Source organism: Oxyura jamaicensis, chromosome 1 (assembly GCF_011077185.1).
Source record: "Oxyura jamaicensis isolate SHBP4307 breed ruddy duck chromosome 1, BPBGC_Ojam_1.0, whole genome shotgun sequence".
Classification (NCBI taxonomy): domain Eukaryota; kingdom Metazoa; phylum Chordata; class Aves; order Anseriformes; family Anatidae; genus Oxyura; species Oxyura jamaicensis.
The window spans coordinates 83,396,416-83,418,906 of NC_048893.1; the positions used below are offsets into that span (position 1 = coordinate 83,396,416).

General features: G+C 45.1%; 1 protein-coding gene and 1 long non-coding RNA gene across 3 annotated transcripts in view; one reads left to right on the forward strand and one right to left on the reverse strand.

Moving 5' to 3' along the window:
* Positions 1-7,275: 7,275 nt before the first annotated feature.
* Positions 7,276-22,491, reverse strand: part of CFAP91 (cilia and flagella associated protein 91) — a 32,864-nt gene continuing 17,648 nt past the window's right edge. The window contains exons 12-19 of one of the 2 annotated variants that reach the window (XR_004747361.1): positions 19,683-19,754; positions 17,681-17,827; positions 14,399-14,620; positions 13,146-13,294; positions 11,829-11,920; positions 8,521-8,726; positions 8,175-8,437; positions 7,276-7,658 (exon numbers count right to left, since the gene is read on the reverse strand). Coding sequence is in view for 1 of the 2 variants with exons in the window: in XM_035314768.1 (XP_035170659.1) it covers positions 8,536-8,726; positions 11,829-11,920; positions 13,146-13,294; positions 14,399-14,620; positions 17,681-17,827; positions 19,683-19,754 (873 nt within the window). In the remaining variant the exon portion in view is untranslated. Of the gene's footprint in view, positions 7,659-8,012; positions 8,438-8,520; positions 8,727-11,828; positions 11,921-13,145; positions 13,295-14,398; positions 14,621-17,680; positions 17,828-19,682; positions 19,755-22,491 lie in introns of those variants that run through there. The other variant, XM_035314768.1, reaches the window with a different exon arrangement.
* On the forward strand, positions 17,971-20,923 carry LOC118160231. The gene is made up of 3 exons (XR_004747368.1): positions 17,971-18,701; positions 18,791-19,312; positions 20,687-20,923. It is a non-coding gene; the product is annotated as an uncharacterized LOC118160231 (long non-coding RNA).

Genomic DNA, 22,491 nt, shown 5'->3' on the forward strand with positions numbered 1-22,491 from the left:
TTTTGTAAATAAGAAGAAAAGAAAAAAAAACAACAACAAAAAACCACAAAGCTCCTCACCAAATTCAAGCTTGTACATTATTATTTTTGGTTGTTTTTAAATTTTGAGTTTTATTGTTTTGTATGTAAATATGTGGACCCAGGAACTGTTATTAATGAGCAAAAAGTTACCGTTCAGGGCAGTGATTCTGTTTAATAATCAGACAAAATGTAGACGAGCTTTTTAAAGCCATATAGTTTTAACTCTGTACAGTAGGTACCGGCCTGTATTATTGTAACAATAACTCTAGCGATGTATAGTGTATCTATATAGTTTGGAGTGCCTTCGCTTCCATGAGTTTTTGGATTTTATTTCCCTTTTTATTTTTCCCTCCTCGATTAACAACGTCTCCCACACACAGCCGCATCTTTGCCCCCCCCGCTTTCTAACTCTTCGAGTGCTGTAAGGTTTCAGTGATACCATGATCCGTAGTGGAACGAAAGGAAACCATCGTCGCCCTCCCATTTCATTCGAGCCGTGGCTTTGCTCTGGATGTTCCGAAGTTGCCCACCCTGCCCCGTCCTCCCCTGCCCCTGCTAGCAGCGACCGGTTTCGTTCTGCACTCGCCCCTCCGGCGGCAGCCCGGAGTGAGCCCAGTGGCTAGCGGCTGAGTTCGGCTTTGCTCGTCTGTCCCCAGTCCTGCGCCCAGAGCTCTTCTGGACAGCAGCAGCTTCCGCGAGGCTCGGTCCTTCGGCCCCCCCGGCGCGGTGGTGCCGCGCGCGGGCTCCCGAGGCCGAGGCAGCCCCACGGGGGCTCCCCGCGCCCACCCGCCCCCCTTCCCCGGTCACGTTTTTTCTTCGTGAGATGGTGAATTTAGCATTACTTCTTTGATTTCTTGTGCCCAGCACGAAGGCCTTGTTTCTGAAACTAGTCCGCTTGTGTTTACTACCTTGTTAGTATTCCACATAAGATTTGTCTTGAATGGGAAAACACTTAACTCTTTTACCAAACCAAAGGTTGCTGTTTTATTTTGAAGCATCTCGTGTTCATTCCGGTGAAGCAGAGGCTGCACTTTTTCTGGTGACACGAAGGTCAGTGACGTCAGGTTGGTTTTGGACAGTCCGCTCAGAGCTGTTACTCTTACTTTCTTCTGTTTCGGGCTTGTTTTTAATGGTCTTGATCTGTCCTTTGTCAACGCCGCAACTGCGTAGGTCTCTGAGACGGAACTGATGGCGGTCGGCGTCCCCCACTGGACGCCCGACCGAGACACTGCTGTTCTTAATACCGAACTCGCCTACCTTACTAGGACAAAAACCGAACTACCAAGGGAAATTGGCTAACCGAAGATCCCTGATCACTCTTTCCAGTTCTTTTTTAAGCAAAGCTTTGCCTAAAAAGTATAGCGGCAGGTGCCTGCGGCGTGCGACTGGTGAGCGCGTAAAAAAAAATTTCCCCCGGGTTTTCAATGCTCCCTGCGAAAAGCAGACGCAAAGCAGTCTGACGGACTCGCCTGCGCGAGGGGCCTCAGCCACTGAAGATTAAAAAAGAAAAAAAAAAAAAAAAGCCAATACCGAAAAGCACAGTAGAGTATTCAGTCTGGGGTCTACCTTTCGGAGACTGTGAGAAGGTATCCCTGGGGTCCCGCTGTATTTCCACGGGGCTTTTAGCCAGTTTTGTCCATAGTTCGTTTCGTTTTGCAACACTGCAATAACAGCAAAACGACCAGAAAGGAAAACAGTACCTAAGGGGTTAGCTTGAGAAAAGTAGCTTCCTTGTGTTGGTCTTTCTCAATTTATTTTTAATATATATATATATAAAATATATTTATATATATATAATTTGCTTGCCTGTAAAATTTGCGTTCATTAATGTGTTGCTGATGGATCACTTGGGCCTGTACACACCAATTAGCGTGACCACTTCCATCTTAAAAACAGAAATCTAAAATATATATATATATATTAAGGACTGTGGGTTGTATACAAACTATTGCATACACTTGTGCAAATCTGTCTTGATTTAAAGGAAAAGCAAAACCTGTATAACATTATTACTACTTGAATGCCTCTGTGACTGATTTTTTTTTTTTTTCATTTTAAATATAAACTTTTTTTGTGGAAAGTATGCTTAATGTTTTATTATTTCCCCCGCCCCATTCCCCTTGTAAATACGTTTTGTTCTGTGTGACTCGGTTCGGAAATAGTTAACTGGTACTGTAATTTGCATTAAATAAAAAGTAGGTTAGCCTGGAAATGAAATTTAAAATTACAAAGTGTGTGGTCTTTATTTCAAAATCTTGCCCCTTTCTTTCCTCCTCCTTTCTTCCTTCTCTGCCCCTTGTTCCTTGCCCTCACACCTCTTTCCACTCCGCAAGAATAGGTGGACATTGAATCTTTGTAATAATGGTAAAAATAAAAACTAAAAAAAAAAAAAACTCAAGAAATAAGCATGTTTTCTTAAATGAGCTGTGTTATTCCATGATATTTTTCCAAGAGATGCCAGCTTGTTGTCTCTGATGCCGTTTGATTTGATGGAGAGAGGAACCCTGGGACATGATATTTCAAACTAAAACCAAGCAATCTTCCTTTGCTGTCCACCTATAGATACGAACCTAAGAACCTGTGTGAACTGCTGGCTTTGAATACTGCACTCATCGTTTTGATTTTGTTTCATTGTTATTATTATTTTTTTAATTTGGTCCCATTAGTAATGTTACTTGGTGGTGATCTGTAAAGTTTGTCAAGACCACGTCCAGTGGACCGTTCCTCCAGCAAATCAGCACGTAGCTATCTCTGAGTTGGGTTTCCGGTACTGGATAATGTATGTATTAAACATGACATGTCTATTAGCGCAAAAGTTAAAAAAAAAAAATTAAAAAAAAAAAAAAAGAATAAAAAAATCCTTTTTTGGGCTGGCTGACCTGGCCGAATCCATTCTGTCGCTATCCTAAAGGCTAGATGCAAGGTCATGTGACTGCTGCTTCAATAAAAACAAATTTATATTGCACAGAGGCTCCTCTTCCTTTCTTCCTGGGACGCGAGTGCACTCCGGGCCCGACGGAGCCCACCGGAGCCCACCGGCCTCCTGCGCCCATCGGCCTCAGCCCCCCAGCGGCCTCCGGTCCTCGCTCCGTGATGTGGGGACCTCGGGTGGCGGGGTGACGTGGTGGCGGGCCACCCCAGCTCCCCAGCGGGGGCACTGGTCCTGTTCTGTGGTCTCTGGTGCTCTGGAGGGTTTCTGGGTGGCAGGGGACAAGACCGGGACGTCGGCTGCTGGGACCGGGGCTGCTCTGCTCGAGGGTGGCGTCGAGGGCAGCCCATCGCATCTCCAGGACGTCGCTGTCTGACCCGCAGAGCCTTGTTGGGTGAGTTCGTGTTGGTGTGAACTTTGTTGTTTGTCGCAGTCCTCAGTAATCTGGGGTCATGGATAGTTGTCCTTGAGCACTTTGTAGTTGCATGAGCTGGGTGCCTCGTGTCTTTTCTGAATTCCTCTCCCCACAAACGCCCTTGACGAGGACCAAGTCACCTTGTCACTTCTTGCTGACTGGAACGGCACCTTTAGATCCTTCATTTCTTTCTCATCTTTCCCTCTGTACCTCCACAATTGTTTTTAATACCTTCCTTAAGCAATGGGTGCCAAAACCGGGCAGAGATTTCCTAGGAGCCTCCCCAGTGTCCAATGCAGGCACTAGAGAACACGTTGCACCTAGTGCACCTCTGTCCTTCTCTGAGGACTGCATTCACCCTTCCGTGCGGAAGGCTGCAGTTGTCCATTGCTCTCTGCCACTGCAGACCCTGCAAACGTTATCGGTGGGACTTTTATAGCTTCTTCCCAATTGCCCTTTAAAAAGAAGTAATAGAAAACCTTAGTGTCAAGGACCAGGCCCTGCGCAGCCTTCCAGGGAGGGTCGTTCTCTCACCATTCCTTGTCTGGAAATACTTTTCCAGGTTTACCTATCTGTAAAACGGGTTCAAGTCCACTTCCTTGTAGGCCATGACACCTTAAAATCCTTTGAGAAGCGAACCCAACCCCAAAGTGCCACCAAGCTGCTTGTGTTACAGCAGCCTGCCCTGTCAGTGCTGTCTGTATCAACCGAACTCCCAACCAGGGTGACATTAAAAGCCCAAGCCAAGGCCACCGGCAGTGGTTGTTACAGGAGGGGGCAGCTTTCAGGCTGCTGGTGGTAGGGTCTGAATCCTGGCATGCCTTCCGTTTCCCTTCGGCGCCTTGTACGTGTGGCCAAATCCCTTGCCAGGTGACAGTGCTCGGGACATGGGAAAACCTGGGATGCTTGAGGGTATTTTTGCTAACAACCTCAAAGGGATCGTTGGTGTTATTTGTGGTGCTGCTGTTGGCTTGCAGTCTTGGGACGTAAAGGCGGCTCCCTAGCTGGGGAGACTTGGGACCATCCAAGCACTCCTTTCCTTTCAAGATTTTTGTTTCATGCATGGGAACGGGTTGGTCGATGGAAGCTGGTTCTGCTGGAGATGCCAAACTGGGGCCTGCACGGCAACGAAAAAAGGTTTGGGTAGAGGGAGGAAAACTATGTGGGCTGGCGGATTCAATAGGTGAGGGACCAGCATGGTTTTTGCAGAAGGCTTTAATTACAAGTGCTGGCTATTACTGACTCATAGGGGAAAAAAAAAAGAAAAAAAAAAAGAGAGAGAGATTCATTGTTAGATTCATTGTTAGATCAGTCCTGCAGCAAGTTAAGGAGAGAGGAGCAAATGCAGCTCCACAGTTCTGTGGGAGCTGCTGTTTTCCAAATGCTAGGGGTGTGAAGCGGTGAGTGAGAAGATGCTGGCCAAGTGGGGTATTTAGGAGAGCCGAAGGCTGTGTGCTCTCACCATTCAGGGATGCAGGAGCATTGGTTAAATATTTCAAGCCTCTCGCTGCATCTGCATTCAGAGCACCGGTGCTGTTCACGCTCAGAGCTGACGTTGTCACCAAGAGCAACAGCACCAGCTCCTTGCTGCGCAGCTGCAGTTAGCTCGGTGCAATGGGTGCAGCTGGCAGTGCAGGCAGCTCCCCGCGCTTCCTGCCTCCACCCCGAGGACGAGGACAAGCAGCCCTGTGCTCAGCACTGAGCAGAGAGCTCCAGGACGGGCAGCGTGCTCTGAAAGGCAGCAGAACTGGATGTGACGAGCTGCGTGCGGCAGGACGAGGGCTGGGCCGTGCAGCGGCCTGTCCTCCCTAGGCTTCAGCATGAACACTTCCCACTAGAGCCCTGAGATTTTATGTTTATATATTTATTATTATTTGTTTATTTAATGCCTATCGGCATTTCATGTGCAGCCTCTCTGTTTCAGACGGCGGGGGAGAAGCACCCCTTCAGGCTGCTGTGTGCCTACTGGTTTCAGCACTGAAGAGTGGCCCCGGGCAGACTGACTTTACTGGTCTGGCTGTACGCCTTGTCCCAGGAAGCATTTATGGCAAAACAATTCCTGCATCCCTGCTGGGGTGGAGTGCACAGGTATGAGCCCACAGCTCTTCTTCCAAGCCCGGAGCTGGCTCTGGAGGCACCAATGTGAGGAAGCTGGAGGATGCAGGCAAAGCCTGAGTGATTGTGAGACCAGGAGCAGAGCAAACAGCAGCGCTCAGAGAGTGGCAGGAGCACTCTCTTTTAACAGCAGCAACTTTGTGATGGTCATGTTGCTTTTAAGGGAGGCAGGAGAGAAAGAGGAGTAGGGGTTTGTTGTGTTTCTACGCTGACAAAAATGAAGAGATAGCATGTGTCTGGGGGAAAAGGTGTGTTGGCTTCGGGTTATCCCATGAATAGTCCTTTTTGCCGGTCAGAACTGTAGTTACTGCAAAAGGATCTCCTCATTCTGCACGGCAAGAGCCACATCAGCAGGGAAGACCTGAGCCAATCTGCATTCATTCGTTTACCCCAGTAAACAAAGTGACCGATTTTTGGCCATTCTTGGTCCCCAGCGAGCTGACCCCAGAGGCCGCGTTTCGCCCGCTCCCCCTCGGTTCAGCCGGGCTCCCACACCTGCCAGGATGCAGAAGCAGGCTCCCGGTGGGCAGCTGCTGAAAGAAAAGCAGGACGAGCAGAATTTCCCCAGTGTTTCCACTTTATTGGTGCAGCCCCGGAGGCATCTGCTGTGTTTGTTTCGGATCCGGGCTCCTCCCCAGGGTTGTTCTGGTTCCTGCTAGGAGGGAATAGTGCATTCTTGTGCTGTTGATTTATGATCCCAATCCCCTCTCGCTGTGCTCATTTTCTTCCTCAAAGCACATTCTGCAAAGCCTGAAAAAGCCCGCACATGACAATTGAAAGCAGTTTCCCGCAGGAACCCTGCCATGGCCTTCGGTCTATATGCAATGCAATGTCATGTGGAAGAGATGGCTTTGCCCTGACAGCGTCCCTTAAATCATAACAGGAGCCAAGACATTTATAGCTCGGCCTGTGCATAACACCCTGCGTCCCCTGCCCCCTCGCTGTCGGGCAGAGGGCTGTCTCCCTGGAGAAGACCGGGACGCTGCAACCCACGTTCGTTCCCACACCTGTTAGAATACTTCTAATCTTTTTAAAACCACGTCAGACTGTGCAGTAAGCCACCCGGAGGATATTTATTTCTACATGCAACCTCAGAAATACAATAAATGCTTCACTGGATTGGTCTTCCTGTTCTACTCTTTTGCTGCATCAAGTTTTCCATGTCTCTCTTATTACACTGGATCTTGTGATTCATGTTATCCCCTCTCTTTCAACCAGGCTAAATTTGTCCAAGGTGGCCTGAGGCAAAAGAGCCAGTACCCTACACAGCTTCTCCTCCCACGCTGTGGAGAGTTTCTTTTTATGTTTCTGCGTTTGCTACCTCCACTTCTAGCGACTAGCTAGGTATGCCGGAGGCATTTTCCCAAATCCCCCAAACCTACCGGGCTCATCCTCACAGAATCCTAACCAAAAGTCACCTCCCATCTCTGACTCCTGCTGGATTTTGCAACGTTTACAGAGGCTGCCTGCCCCCACCGGGCATCCAGTGCCCCTGGTTCAGTGACCAGGAGCCCAGCAATGTTTTCACGGCGCCGCTCTGTTTCCTCTCCCCAGTTCTCATTTACAGCTCAGTGGAATACAGGGGTATTCAGACTGGTTTTTCCTTCTATCTGACCCTTACTCCCTTAGTCCACGAAACAAATGTGATGCACATTTTTTTCCCCAGAATGCCCTAAGTGAGCCTGAATTTTTGAGCAGCTGCTGGCTTGTGTTTTTTGAAGGACCAGGGCTATGTTCAGAATTAGCTAGCTGGACTACACCCGAAGCTTTACAGACCCAGCGCAAAGCAGGGGCTATCAGTTTCAGAGAAATGATGGAATTGCACAGATATCAGCCCATTATCACGTTAGCACTGAGAGCTAACACTGCTATTTATTGCATGAGTTGTAGCTGGAGCATCAGTGAGTAAGCATTCGGGGTGTTTAGTTGTGGCGATGCCTGCCCCTCCAAAAACTGGTGCATTTGATGTTGGTATTGGCGTAAATGTACCTTTGAGAGGCTAAACCCACAGACCTGAGGAATTTTGACAGGTGAGTGCTTGAGAGCTGAGCAAGTCCCTGACAGCTCTCTGATCAGATGCACTGCGCTTGTCTGCAGCCTGCTGGTTTCTGACATCCTGAGCTGGAGCACCCCCGTGCTTGCAAACAAGGCAAAGCCAGCATCCTCTCTGCATAGCCCCCTGGAGACGGAAAGCCAGAGTGACTAATGCTGTTCTAAGAAATAAGATTCTTTCCAGAATTGTTCTCCTTCGGGATAAGAAAAAGCAAAAAGAGGTCAGCCCAAAGAGCAAAATCTTTGAAAAAGCCATAAGCACTGGCTAATGGGTCCGTCACCCAAGGTACACCGGCCCCAGTGTCATTCTGCTGTCACCTAGCTTTAGTTATTAGTGACAGACGCTGCCAGGTTGGCAGGAACCACTCCACTGAGGGCAAGAGCACCTTTTCTTTGTGTGAGGACGAGCTATGTGAGAAGATGATGCAAGACCTGACCCCCATTAGTAGCTTGTCAAGGACAGTTTTCATTCAACTACAACGCTTATTAATAGTGGTGCTCACACAGCAATCCGCTCTTTGCTGTACTCCACTAAGGAAATCAGTGGGACAGGCTTGAGAAAAGACTCCTGGTACGGTCTCAACGCAAAATTTCCCACTGCTGGAATATTTTTTCATTCAATGTTATTGATAAAAGGAAATACCATCAAAAGCTCGGGTGCAGATCTCTGTTGGCCTGTGGCAGGAAGACAAACAAGGAGTGCTAACACTGGTCTCTCACTCAAGCTTCTCTTAATAATTAGAAGAGGAAAATTAGCTTATGAGGTCCAGAGCTAGTTGGGGGGCTGGGCTTGGACTGGGGCTGCCACACTGAAATGTACAGAGCGTGGTTCCAGGACAATATTGCTGGTGGGCAGCAGGAGGGACAGACTAAAGGGGAGAGAGGTGCTTTTGCATTCTGGATGCCCTGTAAAAAAAAGCAAATATAATGTGCTTCCCTCTCTTCCACCATGCTCTTAGCTCAGGTCACAGAAGGGAAGGGAGGCTCACCTTGCTCACGTGTCTCTAGGAGGCTGGGCCATCCTTGTCTGACCCATCAGAAGGGCTCAGACCACCACCTGTCCCAGCTGGAGGATCTCCCTCTATCCTGCTGGCAGACGTCTCCTGATGTAGTGCTGGATCAGCCAATAACTCTTCTATGCTTCTGTGGATAATCTGATGAGCAGCATAGATGTGCTTTCTCTGGGACTGCCTCACTGTGCATAAGAAGAGGTAAGGCTTTTACTTGGAAATGTACTGCAAAGCGTTCTCTGTAGGGGAGATGGGAGGGGTAGCTCTTAGCCTTTCTGCAGCTACGGAAAAGCCTATTTCAGGAAAAAATCACGCCCTGCTAACTTTGGCTGAAAGCGTTCTACTGCCACCTAATAGCAGCAACCAACTTTGCATTTCGCTTTGAAGATGAGCTCCCCCCCCCCCCCAGTGTAAAGCACTGTGCGTTTCCCTTCCCAGTTTAGGGCATAACTGCTCAGGTTATCAGGCTTTAAATTAACTTCTTTCAGTATCTGTTAATTGCAGCAGGTTTCTAGAAGACTACAGCTGAAATCTGCTCTCTCCTATGTTATGATTATGCCTGCACTGATAAGGAGTTAAAGTGAGACCTGGAGACAGTACAGATTCATTAAGCCACCTGCCTTACCATCTCCCTTTTGCTACTGTAGGATTGTTCTTTACTGCGTTTTATGTTTTTCAACCAATCTAATTTGTATATATTTCCAGCCCTCCTCTTGGGAAATGATTACCCAAGCTAAATCATTGACCCTACAATTCTCTTCATTTCTCTTTACTTTTGTTGTTCCCTCTTTCCAGACCTGAGCTGCTGATAAATAATCAGGGGGATTGAAATACCGTGTACTTGTAGGAGGACGTGGGGAATGTTGCAGGCATGAGCTCTGTGGTTGTCATCATGCCGCTTCCCAAAAAGCCCAAGACTTCCTTGTTTTGGCCTGTTTGCATTGTACGGCTCAGCTGTACTTTGAGGACACTCAGCCACTGGTGTCCTGCATGCTCTCACTGCGACTGTTCAGAGCCCACACTTGCTGGCCAGTTGCTCAATGTTTCTAACCCAGCCTGTTTATGTTTATCCATCTTCCAGGTCTATTTAGTTGACAATGAATACAACTGAATCTAACTTGCATTCGATAAGCCGACCTTCACCAGCCAGCTCTCAAGTCCCAGGAGAGCTTCCTCTATCCGAGGCATTTTGGCTTCAGATGTGTGTGCACATACGGCATGAACTATATTGGGAATACTCTCCTGGTATTGCTGCAGTCCATTCCTCCATTTGCAGTGAATTCCATCTAAAAAGAGGGCTCAAACTGCCAGGTGAGTTTTGTCCTTTTAAAAGCAAGTTTTTTCACATCAGCACTTTGACATCCAGTGAGGTAGGGTTCAGAAGTGAGCTGCAGAGGTGTCTTGGGATGAGCCAGTATTGGGTAATTCCTGCTTTTGTGCATAGAAACAGGAGAAAGAAAGGGGAAAGGAGAGGAGAAGAGTCTAGGTAACAGCAAAACAGAGATGCTTACGGGAAAGCTGAAGTGTAGGCAAAGACTGAACTTGGAGGCCCTCGGATCTTTGTTACACAAATAAACTTGCTCCTCTGGCAGGCCAGACAACTGTGCTCTCAGATCACTCCCTGCTAGTTCCAAGGAAGGTGTGCGCTCAAGAATGTGCCAGCTTGATAAAACACACAGTTTCATGATGAATAATCTGGCTCACTACAGGGAAAGCTTTAAAAGCTGCCACAGAAATGCAATACACTGATGTGCTCATGAGATCTAATGACAGTCTTTTTTAATATTCCCTTTGGATTTGTACGGAATAGTTACTGATTCTGCTCCTCCAAAGGTCTCACTGTGCAGGAGATTTATGGCAGGGCCTGTTCATCAGAGAATACATTTGGTATAATTCAGCTAGCTCTTGTGATGGCTTCTGTCACAAGAATACTGTGGCAAATTTCACCTGAACACATTTGAAGGAGCTCTTGTACTTTTATCACCTATTGCTCTTGCTCTTCTTTTAGACTCCATTTTAATTTTGCTTGTTTCTAGCTCTCCTTTCCAGGCTGATCCACTCCAGCTGTCTCATATTTTGAACATTTTTTTTCCTCTGCAGCTTGGGAACACTTATGAGGTGCTTTGTCCGTCAGCTGCTGTTGCATTTAAGCACAGTATGTATTCCCTTCCTTGATGGTAGCTCTTTATGTCCAGAATCATAAGCCATCTCTGGGTGGCCTGCTCTCCTTTCTCAGGCAGGCTAACCTGTGTGTGTTAGTACCTGAGCTGCAGGCTTCATTGACTAAAATGACATCATCCTGCGTTGGTAGGCTTGCAGAAGCAAGGCTGAGCAGAAAAGAGCTGATTTAAGCTTACACAGAATTGCCAGCTGCTGGACAGATACTGTTGTTGTGATAAATACACAAAGCAGGAAGAAAGAGGTTTGTACAATTCATAGATGGCAAAATGCGTTTGCTTGATGTGTATTTTCATTAAAAAATAAAGAAAGAAAAGAAAAAGCAATAAAGTGAGTGCCTTTGTTCTCAAGTCAGAGACGTATAATAAGGCAAGGACCACTTCAGACTCTGCAGTGATACAACTGCTATTGGTAAGTTAAATCCACTCTGACTGGTTTAGTCTCAGCCTTCTGAGTATGCTGGTCAGAGGAAGCCTCTGAGTTAAAAACAGCCATCCATTCATGATCCTTGATGTAATACATGGGTTTCCAGTGCCTTCCCCTCTCTATTTTGGCAAGTATTATTCCATTTTGACTAAACAGAAATATCCTTTAAAATTGCAAAATTATTTCCTTAAAGCTTGGTAACACTACAGTCAACCCTAAAACCTTATTTTTGATTCTAGTTCTCAACCAACTGGGGGAAAAAGCATGGGAAAGCATGTAATCTTCCTTTCACAGATGGAATATATTTAAGTAATCTGCTTCGTAAAGTATTCTACAAATTTTACAAATTGCCATATTATAGACAATTCACAACCATGCTACTTACAGACGTTTTTCAGTTTGTTTTTGGAGGTACAATGGATTTTTTTCAACACGTACTTTTATTGTTGCAGTTACACCAAATTGCATCAGATCTGAATTCAGGCCATCATTTTAAAAGACTAAAGCCCATGAGAAATTGTTGAAAAAGGATCAGAGGGCTTAAATTTCTAACTGCAGAGTGCAAAAGAAGTACCTCAGAGAACTGAGATAACTAACCCTCGGCACTGCATTTTTTTCCTTTCAGCAAGCTAAAGTGAGGAGGGTGAAGCAGTTGAAGAACAGCATAAAACTGGACTCCTTACCTTTTTCTCTGATAGAAGTTTTCTCAATCTCTGGGATCAGGAAAGCATAAACCAGCTCTGCTACAATTTCTTCTGACTGTAGGTGAGTTCGACTAAAGAACAGATGCATAGAGTATTATTAGCATTTTATAATTTTCTTTCCAGATTACCTCTGCAAACACCCAACTCCCTTGTAAATATTCTCACTATTTTCAAGTGAGTGCATTGTCATGGCAGTAATTGTCAGCTGAGTCTCTGTTTATCCTATAAACCGGTGCACTGCGATGACAGCGTGACTATTGTCCTCTGCACTGCCAATGTGTTCAATACTGCATTGGGAAAGCATTACTTCTGGGGATAAGATCACCCTAGACTCCTCATGCTCCAAGGTATTTAGGAGCCCAGCTCTCACAGATGACAAACTGAGTTAGACACACACATAACTCCAAGGATTTGGGTCTTTCACAATTTAGTTTTTGGCCCTTTGCTGAGTTTGCTAAATTCTTCCCTTTTGTGACTTTGCATTTGGCTGGTCCCCATGTTCTTTTCCATGCCAGTGTTTGGTGGGTTCCCAATTGGCCCAAGGGCTGCATGCATTATCTACGCTTCATTCTCCCCAAGGATTTCAACATTCTGGTTGTATTCATCTAGTTACAAAATACACAGCTGCTGTACCATAGGAGAGTCACTGTGTCATTGGGATTTTTATGGCTCAGTTCCAAAAAAAGAGCATAGAAACTGAATTGGAGGTTTGGCAGGTCCTAAAAAGTATTCACTGCTGATGCCCCAGCCAAACACAAGACTGTGGTGTTCTCAACAAGTTACTCTACCCAGAGCGCTTTGTCAGGCAGCCATCAATATGACTGACCCCCATGGAAATTGGCAGTTTCTTAAAGAACAGCCACCCCAGAATGAGACTGCTGAACAGCTGTATCTTTAGCATCTCTTTCAGACTGATTTTCTGTAGTACTGTAAATAAATGAAAAGACCAGTATGAATGGGGTATTGCTTTAGGCAGTTCCCAGATTCACTTAAAGCTCAGTCACAGCATCACACTGGCATGGAGAAGTCTAAAAAGGGTGATTCACAGATCCCACAAGAGATTTGCAAAGGGAATCTGGCGCATGCTGTATAGAAATAAGGCTCTGATGGATTTATATGTGTGTACCAGATAGTAATGGTGTGGTTCCCATACAGCAGTCACACTAAAGAGGTGGTCATGAACAGTATTGCTCTACCCTTCCTATGTCTTAAATCATACATGTAACCACAGATGCAGGCAGTTAGGCAGGTTCTACACTGCTACAAGTGGCCTCCAATGTGCCTTTAAGAACATACCGACTTTCCATTTCATAAGCAATGTCATTGATTTCTACGGCCATTCTCTGAATCTCTTCCCTGGCTTGTTCTTCAGCTGTGTTCTCCATGGTACTCAGGATAATGTCTTCCAAGTAGGAGTCAATAGTGCTCTGCTGCACCTTCACCACCTGGAACAAAACACCAAAGTGTTATTCTTACTGCCTACTGCTCTGCTAAGAGGATGGAACCAGATTTCCAGAGAAATAAGAACAACAGATTTTCACCAGACGCTCTCAATTTCAGGCAGACCAGCCTGAGGTTTGGTTTCAGAGGTGCTTTCTGTGAAGACCAGCTCGTGTGAAATCCTCTTCTCTAATTATTCTATCTGAGAACATACTCAGAAACAAGTTCAGGAAGGAACCAGTGTGAGATACAAAACTTATCTGCATATACAATTCTTCTGCAGCAGGTTAACTCTATGAATCCTATAGCAGTTGCTTCTTCAGTTCTCATGGCCTCCTGAACAACAGCTGCCAAAAAACAATTGTCATTCTTGGCTTCAGTAAATTAATCAGCTTTCATTTAAGCTGGAGGAAAAAGCATTCATCAAGCCAGATAAAGTAGCATGAATAAAACCAAGGTAAAATTACTGGTTTCCTTACACTGGAGGTTGAGCAGAGATTCTAGAAATAGGTCTTTTCCTTCTGCTACTATTAAGGGCCTAAGCTTATTGCATTTTGACCCACCTTGACTGCCACTCAGAGAAACAGAAAAGAGGGAAAGATAAAATTAAAAGAAAAATAAATGTGATTTCAGACTCTCCTGGTATTAACCTCCTCCCACAAAGTTTGAAAATTATTGGTTTAGTCAATTAGGCTCCCACTCATTCTTTTCAACTGGGAGAAATAGGCTTTATGCAGCCAGGAGCTGGGGAATAGGCACAGGACTATTCAGCAGTTACGGAATGGGGTAATCTCAGGACTAATTTCTGGACTTCACAGTTATGTTATCCATTATCATTGCTTCAAAGCAATTCATCTTATGGTACCCATTGTTATTGCAGTCCACTTCTGCAGGGCGAAATCTTCCCAAAATCTTGTTTAAAGGCACCTCTCCTGGGAGAGCACCAAACAGCTCTGCTGGACAGGCCAAGCTGTGACAAAACACTAACCCTAAAGATGAGTTAGGTGCATCAGTGACAGCTGAAGCACTTCCCTTCCATCCAGACCTTCCCACAAGCAGCAGGCAGTTCCCACAGGCTGCCCGCAGTCCCACCAGTCTCCTTTTCTTGCCTGTCTGAAAATCTCATCTTCCTCCTGCCGACGTCTCTCTTCCACCTGACGGCGTCCGCTCTCTTCCGCCTCCCGCATCCGCCTCTGCCTCTCAGCCAGCATGACAAAAGCGTGGATCTTCCGCTCTTCCTGCAGCCTCAACAGCTCTTTGGACAGGAAATCAAACAGGTTTCCCAGTGCCCTTCCTTCTTCCTGGGCCAAGCGGCTTTCCGTTGATGACAGCTTCAAAAAAAATGCAAAGAATTGTGTTACAAACCTCAGGAATGTTTCTCCGAGTCCCAGGACTGCCACAGGCATGTGAAACAGCTCTGCAACATCCCCTCACACCAACCGTAGGGAGTTTTGCATTCTTGTTTTACATGCACAGGCTTGGATTCTGCATAATGTAATGTTCCTGCACACAGGCTCTGCTGGCATAAAGGGGCCAAAAATTGGCCAGTGTGGGGATAGGCCTGATCCTGTTGCACGGGGACAAGCAGCTGCCTCTCTTGAGTGAGTGGGAGGAGATAAAACACTAGATGAACTGTATTCCAGCTATGATGAGCAGCTTTTTTTTGTCTGTGGATAGAATCAGAATAGTCACTGAGGCCATCTTTTTGTTACTGGGAAACTGTTCCACTTCCCAGACCAAGAAAGGGGAGGTACAAAAGTGACAATGAAATGATTTCAACCGCAAATCCTTCATCCTCCTGTGCTAAGCTTAGCTAGACCAGAACAGACAAATAGGATCACAAGTGGCAAAGAGAGCTTCTAACATCTGGAAAGTAAAGCCTCAATTCTTATGACTAGGGAGCTCGAGTAAAAGTTTAGAAAACTGCACAATTTTGAGTACAGCCACATTTTTATGCTATTTTGAAGATTCAAGATGTTTGTTACAGTTCAAAGCCACCTCAGTGAAATGGTACATTTTTGGTTGGACATTCATGATGCAACCAAAGTGATACAACTTGCTGAGGTAACACAGGGATCGAGAGACCCTGCTGATTTAGGTATTGAGTTATTACCTAAAACCGTACAAGTTAAGTACTAGATGCTACAAAATTCAAAGCAACAGTAATTATATTGACTTTGCAGGTGCAAACGAGAACTCAAAACTCCAGGTAATGGAAAAGCAGCAAGTCTGAGACAGAACTGAGACCGGACTCCAGGTGTTTGGCATTGCTGTGCCATTCACACCTTACTCCAAGCACATCATGTTTTATGGGTTTGGTATGTGTGACTGCACTTCAGTAAATGACAGGATCTATGGTACGTTCGTTATCTCTGGAGCTGTCTGGGATGCTGTGCCTCTGTTGGAATAAAAGGGCAATAAGAGTCTAGACTTGCGCATAGAACTCAAAGCAAGAGGTGAAAAACAGAGGTGAAATATCCCTGACAAACAGAAACAAATCAGCTTTCTTATACTGTTGTGCCATTTGCTCAATCAATGTTTCAAAAAAGAAGTGGGATCGTCAGCATTGCATGCACCTAGAAGTGACAGTGCTTAGCCCATGGTGCTTATGATGGAGGACAGCAATGCAGTCACTGCAGCCCCTCACACGGAGAGATACCAAGGAACTAATGTGCTTCTTTCTCTTTGAGGTACCAAGGAACTAATGTGCTTCTTTCTCTTTATTGCTTAAGGTGCTGTATCTAAAACCTGTGTGAAATGGAGGAAAACAACCCAGGAACAATCCTGTCTTAGGATTTTGCTATACTTCAGCTTAGCAACATTCATCTTTGCCTATTCTATCTGGAATTGTAGTCTTCCTTCCGCAGAAAATATTTCTTGAAAAATGCCCCTTTTTAAAATTAGAAATGTCAAAAAAACTGAAAAACCTGTGACCAACAAGAACTAAAGAATTGTGAAACATCAGTGACTCTAAAATAGGCGCACACATAGAAAACTGCTGCACATTCATTCCAGAGTCTTAAAGTTCAAAATATTTAGATTTGAGCCTTAAAAAAAAAAAAAAAAAAAAAAAAAAAAAAAAGCGAGAACAGAGGAGGTAGATACCAGCAGAGGGGGGTAGTGGCTCTCCCAGAAGGAAATTCTGAGATCAGAGGTCAGCATCTTTACCATTTGCTCTCTCCCCTTCTCTGTGAATGGCCTTATGATGTCTGAACTGCCCTCTCCTTCACTCTTACCTGTGTTTCCAGAAGGGAGGGAGCAATTTCAAGTTCCTAATACCTAAGGATTTATTTTTTTTTCTTATTTTCTCAGCAGACTAATTCTGTATTCTTGCATTCTACACTTGGGCTCCCTGTGTGTGAGGGAACATCTAGAAATGATAAACAGCAAAACACACTCAACCCAATCCATTTTTACCGAGATCTATGGAGAAATTTTGTTGCTGTCCACCCAGCAGGAAGCAGTAATTTGACATCATCTCTGCCAGGCCAGTGGCTAGTAGATGCTGTTATCATAATATACAACCTGCAGAATTGCCTCACAGCTGGTCAGTGAAGCACCAGAAGAGTGGTAAAAACAATATGTAAACCTGCAGAAATGTGGGAGATACCGTATACCTGAGATGCATTCAAGTCCGAACAAAATTTCTTTATGATGCATTCCAGAACAGCACCTGCCATTTGATTCCTTTTGCTCTGGAAATCCATTGCCCTCCAAGGAAACAGGATAAGAATTTGTGTCCCCAACTCTCACAAGATTCTGGGTAGAGGATGGGGTCCAGAATTTCCCTGCATTCCAGAATAGTGGCAAGTACACCACTATAACACCATTACTAAGGTCCTAGAAGTCTCTGTTCCTACCAGACTTACAAACTAAATCAACATTGGTTTGTTCTGTGATGCTTTATGCCTGAGGAAGAGCCTGAAGGGGTGCCAAGGTAGAAAAAGAACAGGGAAATGATGCAGCAGAAACACACATCCAGTAAAACATCTGACAGGTGCAAGTGACAAGCATGTACTGCAATGTCAGGTCACAGCAACAAACAGACTGAAATGTGGGTAAACTGAGGTTCATCTGACGGTGCAGTTTGTTCAGAGCCCTGTAAATATAAATAAACAAGTACAGCCTGGGCAGCAGCTGTGGTCAGGGTGCCTCAATCTGCTCAGAGCTGCTCTGCAGGCTCTGGGGAATCTCAGAAACATTTTTAGCCCTTCGGGTGTTCAATGTTTGGTCTGTGCAAGCAAAGTATTTGAGTTACTTGGAGTGCTTTCTGTACTGTGGATAACAAAAAACATAAAGGAGTTAAATGTGAGAGCACTGGTGCTGCTGCAAGCAAAGAGCACCCCATTAGAGGAGTGAGGGAAATCAGCCTCCCCATTTTATATGCCAACCTCGTGCATTTGCAAGTCACGCTGCTGCTGTAAGGCCCGTATCATTTGCTCCTCTGCTTTCAGAAGCAGCTGTCCATCTTCCTGGAGTGCGTGAGTGGTGCGCAGCTCTTGGATCAGTTCCATCCGCTTCTCCTTCTCTTCAAACATCTTTTAAATAAAGTTAAGCAACCAGACATATTAAATGGAGAATATACAGCACGTTTTGCCAGCAGAGCACACCCTTTTTCTCCAGGAATACAATAGAATACGTCAGTGGGAGAGACCTACAAAGATAAGTCCAACTGCCTGACCACTTCAGGGCTAACCAGAAGTTAAAGCATATTACTGAGGGCATTATCCAAGTGCCTCTTGAACCCTGACCGCCCCGATGGGGTATCAACCACCTCTCCAGGAAGCCTGCTCCAGTGTTTGACCACCCTCATGGCAAAGAAATTTTCCCTACCGTCCAGTCTGACCCTGCCCTGGTGCAGCGTTGTGCCCTTCCCATGCATCCCATCATCGGTGACAGGAGCAGAGGCCGGCACCTCCTCTGTGCTTCCCTTCCTTGGGGAGTTGCAGAGAGCCATGGGGTCGCCTCTCAGCCTCCAGGCTGCAGGGCCAGCTGTTCCCAAAACCTGCACTTACAGCTGTGAGGTAAAGCTTGCTTAGCCTTGCTGCATGGAAGATGAAAGCTGTGACTTTCTGCCGTGGGGTATAGATGATGCCCTGCTACACTATCACAAAAGATTTTTGTTGTTGTTCTGTTTGGACTCACCCAGAATTCAGACTGCTGGGATGCAGAACAGCAAAACCAATGTCAAGAGATCAGGGCAATATTCTTACGGATATCCTGTTATACAAACCTCAGTGTGAAACCTTCCCAGTGTGAGCACTGCCCCTTTTCCTCAGACTTAAATTAGACATCTCCTGTTTCAACATCTAATGGTATCTGACCTTTGTTCTGAGGGAGTCCAGCAACAGTTCAAAGCAATAAGTTGGTAGGGAGGTTGTTTAAACTGCTGTTGTCCCTATTACAGGTTATGTGGCCCACCCCTTGCCTGACATGTTCTTTTCATTCCCCCATTCACAACATTCTCATGATGGAGTTTGACATTTTTGATCCAGCAGCAGCTGGAAGGGGATTCCTAAAAATGATGGGACATTTCATGACTCTCGAAAACCTTGTGGAAGTCAGCAGCCTTGTAATGGACTCGAGCATCCTTCTTACAGATCACCGCAGAACTGAAGACGTCTTGGGAAGCCTAAGCTCCACCTCAAGCCACTTTCACGGTATTACATTGTTTACTAAACCTCAGGTCAGGGTCCCACATGGGAATCCTTCACAGACATTAAACAATTAGTACAAGAGAGAATATCAATGAGCCAGAAAGCAGCAGCAGGCATGAAAATCCAACCCTCTGGACTGGTCTGATCAAAAGTGACAGGCTTGCTTAATGTAAAACCCAAAAGGCACAGCTACTCAGTTAATTTTTACCTAGGCACCTTTCTACTCTTCTGGAAGCAAAACAATGTGTCCTGCACTTGCTGGAAATCGTGGTGGTGTGTGTCAACTGCTCCTCACCCAAGAATGATCAGCTCACCATCACAGGTAACTGTGAAGATGGTGTGAAATACAAGCTGTCCTGCTGGCATGTGAGAAGGTTTATATGCCTGGGATCTTAATTAATAAGCATAAGGCATAATTGAGGCAAAATGTACTCACAGTCCAGATCTAGTCTAGAATTTGCTATTTGATTAATTCTACTATGAAGCATCTAATGAAACATCTGAGTGTAGGGGATGGCAGGAACAGGGAGACACTCACAAATGTGTAGGAACTGTAACAAATTGGGACTAGAGAGCAGCAATTTCTGCCTTGAAGGACTTCAGAGGACATACAGGAGGATATGCTGCATAAGCCTCATTACCCTTGATCAGTTCTGGGGAATAAAGACTGCAAACACACCTTCAGTCATTCCCACCACCATCTAAAGACAGACATCAACAAAGAGACACAAAATACCAAGTTCTGAACAGCCCTTCCTCGGAGCAACTTCTGCAGACAGATCACTGCCAGTTCTATTTCCTCTTCCTTCTGCCAAAACAAAACAAATATCCACACAATAATTAATTATTCTTTTGGAGATTTAGAGTTCTATGAATCACCCACCTAAATATAAAAAAGTCAAATTTGTATCCAATTTCTCAATTGTTTCTGAACACTATCCTTCTAATTTCTAGGGAAAAGAAGGTAAGTCAGAATAATACGTACTTCCATGTTTTGTAAAAGGTGGGGGAGCAAGTCTATATCATCTATCTGATATTTTAGAAGGTACTAGAGGAGTACCTAACAGTAAGGAGATACTGATGGAGAAAATGACTGTATGTCCTACTTGTCGCTTGACCGAGTTGGAAAAATGAGCATCAGCTACATGAATTTACAGGTCAAGACATTAAGACGATAGAAGAATTATTTAAGGAGGTGCAAGAGTGCTGTTAACCATAAAAAAAAAAGGGATTAAAAGGCAACATATACAATTTTTCATCTGATATTTATGCCAGTGGTGACCTTTATCAGGGTAACTCAGTAAATTTAAGACTCAGAAAGTGATGGTTGAGAAGTAAAATAAATTACATTATATTGCAGTTTGTCTCTTTGAGAATTTTACTGGCATTGTGTGACTGATACCAACTTGGAAGAATGATTTAGTGTAATGAGAGAGAGAACATGACCACATGAGGAAAAATAAATAAATAAATAAAGGGCTTATTTTAAATAGAGGAACAACTGGCATTTTTTCTTGCTGAGGGGGTCTTGCTGAGTTGACAGTAGCAGGAGAGGAAAGTCCATCAGCTGCCTGGGAAAGATTTAAAAAATCTAAAAAATGAAATGAGGTTGTTGTTTGTTTTTTTTTAATAAAAAGCCTGTAAGGTCTGAATTGAAATGTGCTATTTTAGAAGTGCCAGGAAGAGTGTGGGATGAGAGAAATGGTGTAGGCTTGAATTTTTCTATCTGTTTTTTCTTAGGTGTTGCAGATTAAGTATTCCAAAAGCATAAGGAACCATTCCTGCCTTTCCATAACACCACCCAAGAGGAGCAAAGCAGAATGAGCCTTATGATACAGTGTGTTCTTTTTCTCTGGAAAGAAGGGATGAAGTCCAGTTAGAAAGCTAAACTATACCACATCACCTGGCAGCAGAGGTAAGTGAGGCCCACAACCCCTTCAGGACGGAGTTTTGGACATGGAGACTGGCATATATACTGGACAGGTAAGGCGAACTACTACTACTGCAAGAGTTAGTCTAAATTTTTGTGGGGTGCAATCTTCTGTACACGGAGTTGTATTGCTCAGTGATGTAAGTGATGGAGGAGGGCTCTGCAGAGGGCTGGATCCATGGGCCGAGGCCAACTGTATGAGGATCACCAAGGCTAAGTGCTGGGTCCTGCACTTGAGGCACAACAACCCCATGCAGCGTTACAGGCTTGGGGGAAGAGTGGCTGGAAAGTTGCCAGGTGGAAAGGGACCTGGGGGTGCTGGTTGATAGCCAGCTGAACATGAGCCAGCAGTATGCTTAGGTGGTCAAGAAGGCCAACAGCATCCTAGCTTGTATCAAAAATAGTGTGGCCAGCAGGTCTAGGGCAGTGACTGTCCCTCTGTATTTGGCTCTGGTGAGGACACACCTCGAATAATGTGTTCAGTTTTCGGCACCTCATTACAAGAAGGACATCAAGGTGTTGGAGTGTGTCCAGAGAAGGGCAACAAAGCTGGTGAAGGGTCTAGAGAACAAGTCTTATGAGGAGTAGCTGAGGGAGCTGTGTTGTTTGTTTAGCTTGGAGAAAAGAAGGCTCAGGGGAGACCTTATTGTACTTTACAATTTCCTTAAAGGAGGTTGTAACGAGGTGAAGATCAGACTCTTCTCCCAAGTACCAAGCGATAAGACAAGGGGAGATGGTTTCAAGTTGCACTAGGGTAGGTTTAGGTAGGATGTTAGGAGAAATTTCTTTACTGAAAGGGTTGTGCGGCATTGGAATGGGCTGCCCACAGAAGTGCTTGAGTCAACGTCCCTGGAGCTCTTCAAGAAATGTGTAGATGTAGAACTTACTTAGTAGCATGGTTTAGTAGTGGACTTGTCAGCACTAGGTTAAAGGTTGGACTAGGTGATCTTAGAGGTCTTTTCCAACCTGAATGATTCTATGAAAAATGACTGGGGAAGAGGTGTTGAGGAGGCCTGCAGTAGTGCCTCTGTTCTCTCTACTTTCTTTCATATCCCTTGTGGCCCATGTTACCAGCCTGTCACTCTGGCATGCTTTCCTTTTGAGGTCCTCAACTGAGGCAGGAAGAGGCTGGTGAAGTTAGCAGCTGGGACTCGTATCCATAAAAGGCAGGAAGAGATGCACTAATGACAGAGAAAAGCCTTGCTATTAGTGCTCCTCACAGCCAGCTGGTAGGAGAAACCTTACTTGGATTCTGCAAGGCGGGAGATGTTACAGAGATGCTCTTCAGTGGCTGAAGTTGCCCTGATTTTACAGATGGAGCTTCACTGCAGAGATACACTCTTTTATGTATTCACTTACAAAGATACTTGAAAATAAACCAAACATTGACAGATTTAACTTAGGTGGAATTCTATTGTGTTGGAACTCTTTCAAAAAAAAAATACACACAAACTGTGGTCTGTAAATAGCCTCAAGAATGACTATAACCGGGGGGATAAATCCTTCTGTTTTTTTTTCCCATGTAGCTTAAAAATCTGCCAACCTGCTTTATCTAAATAGTGTAATCTGCCACTGCGATACAGTACCTAATACTTAGGAGTTAGTAAAACTGCTT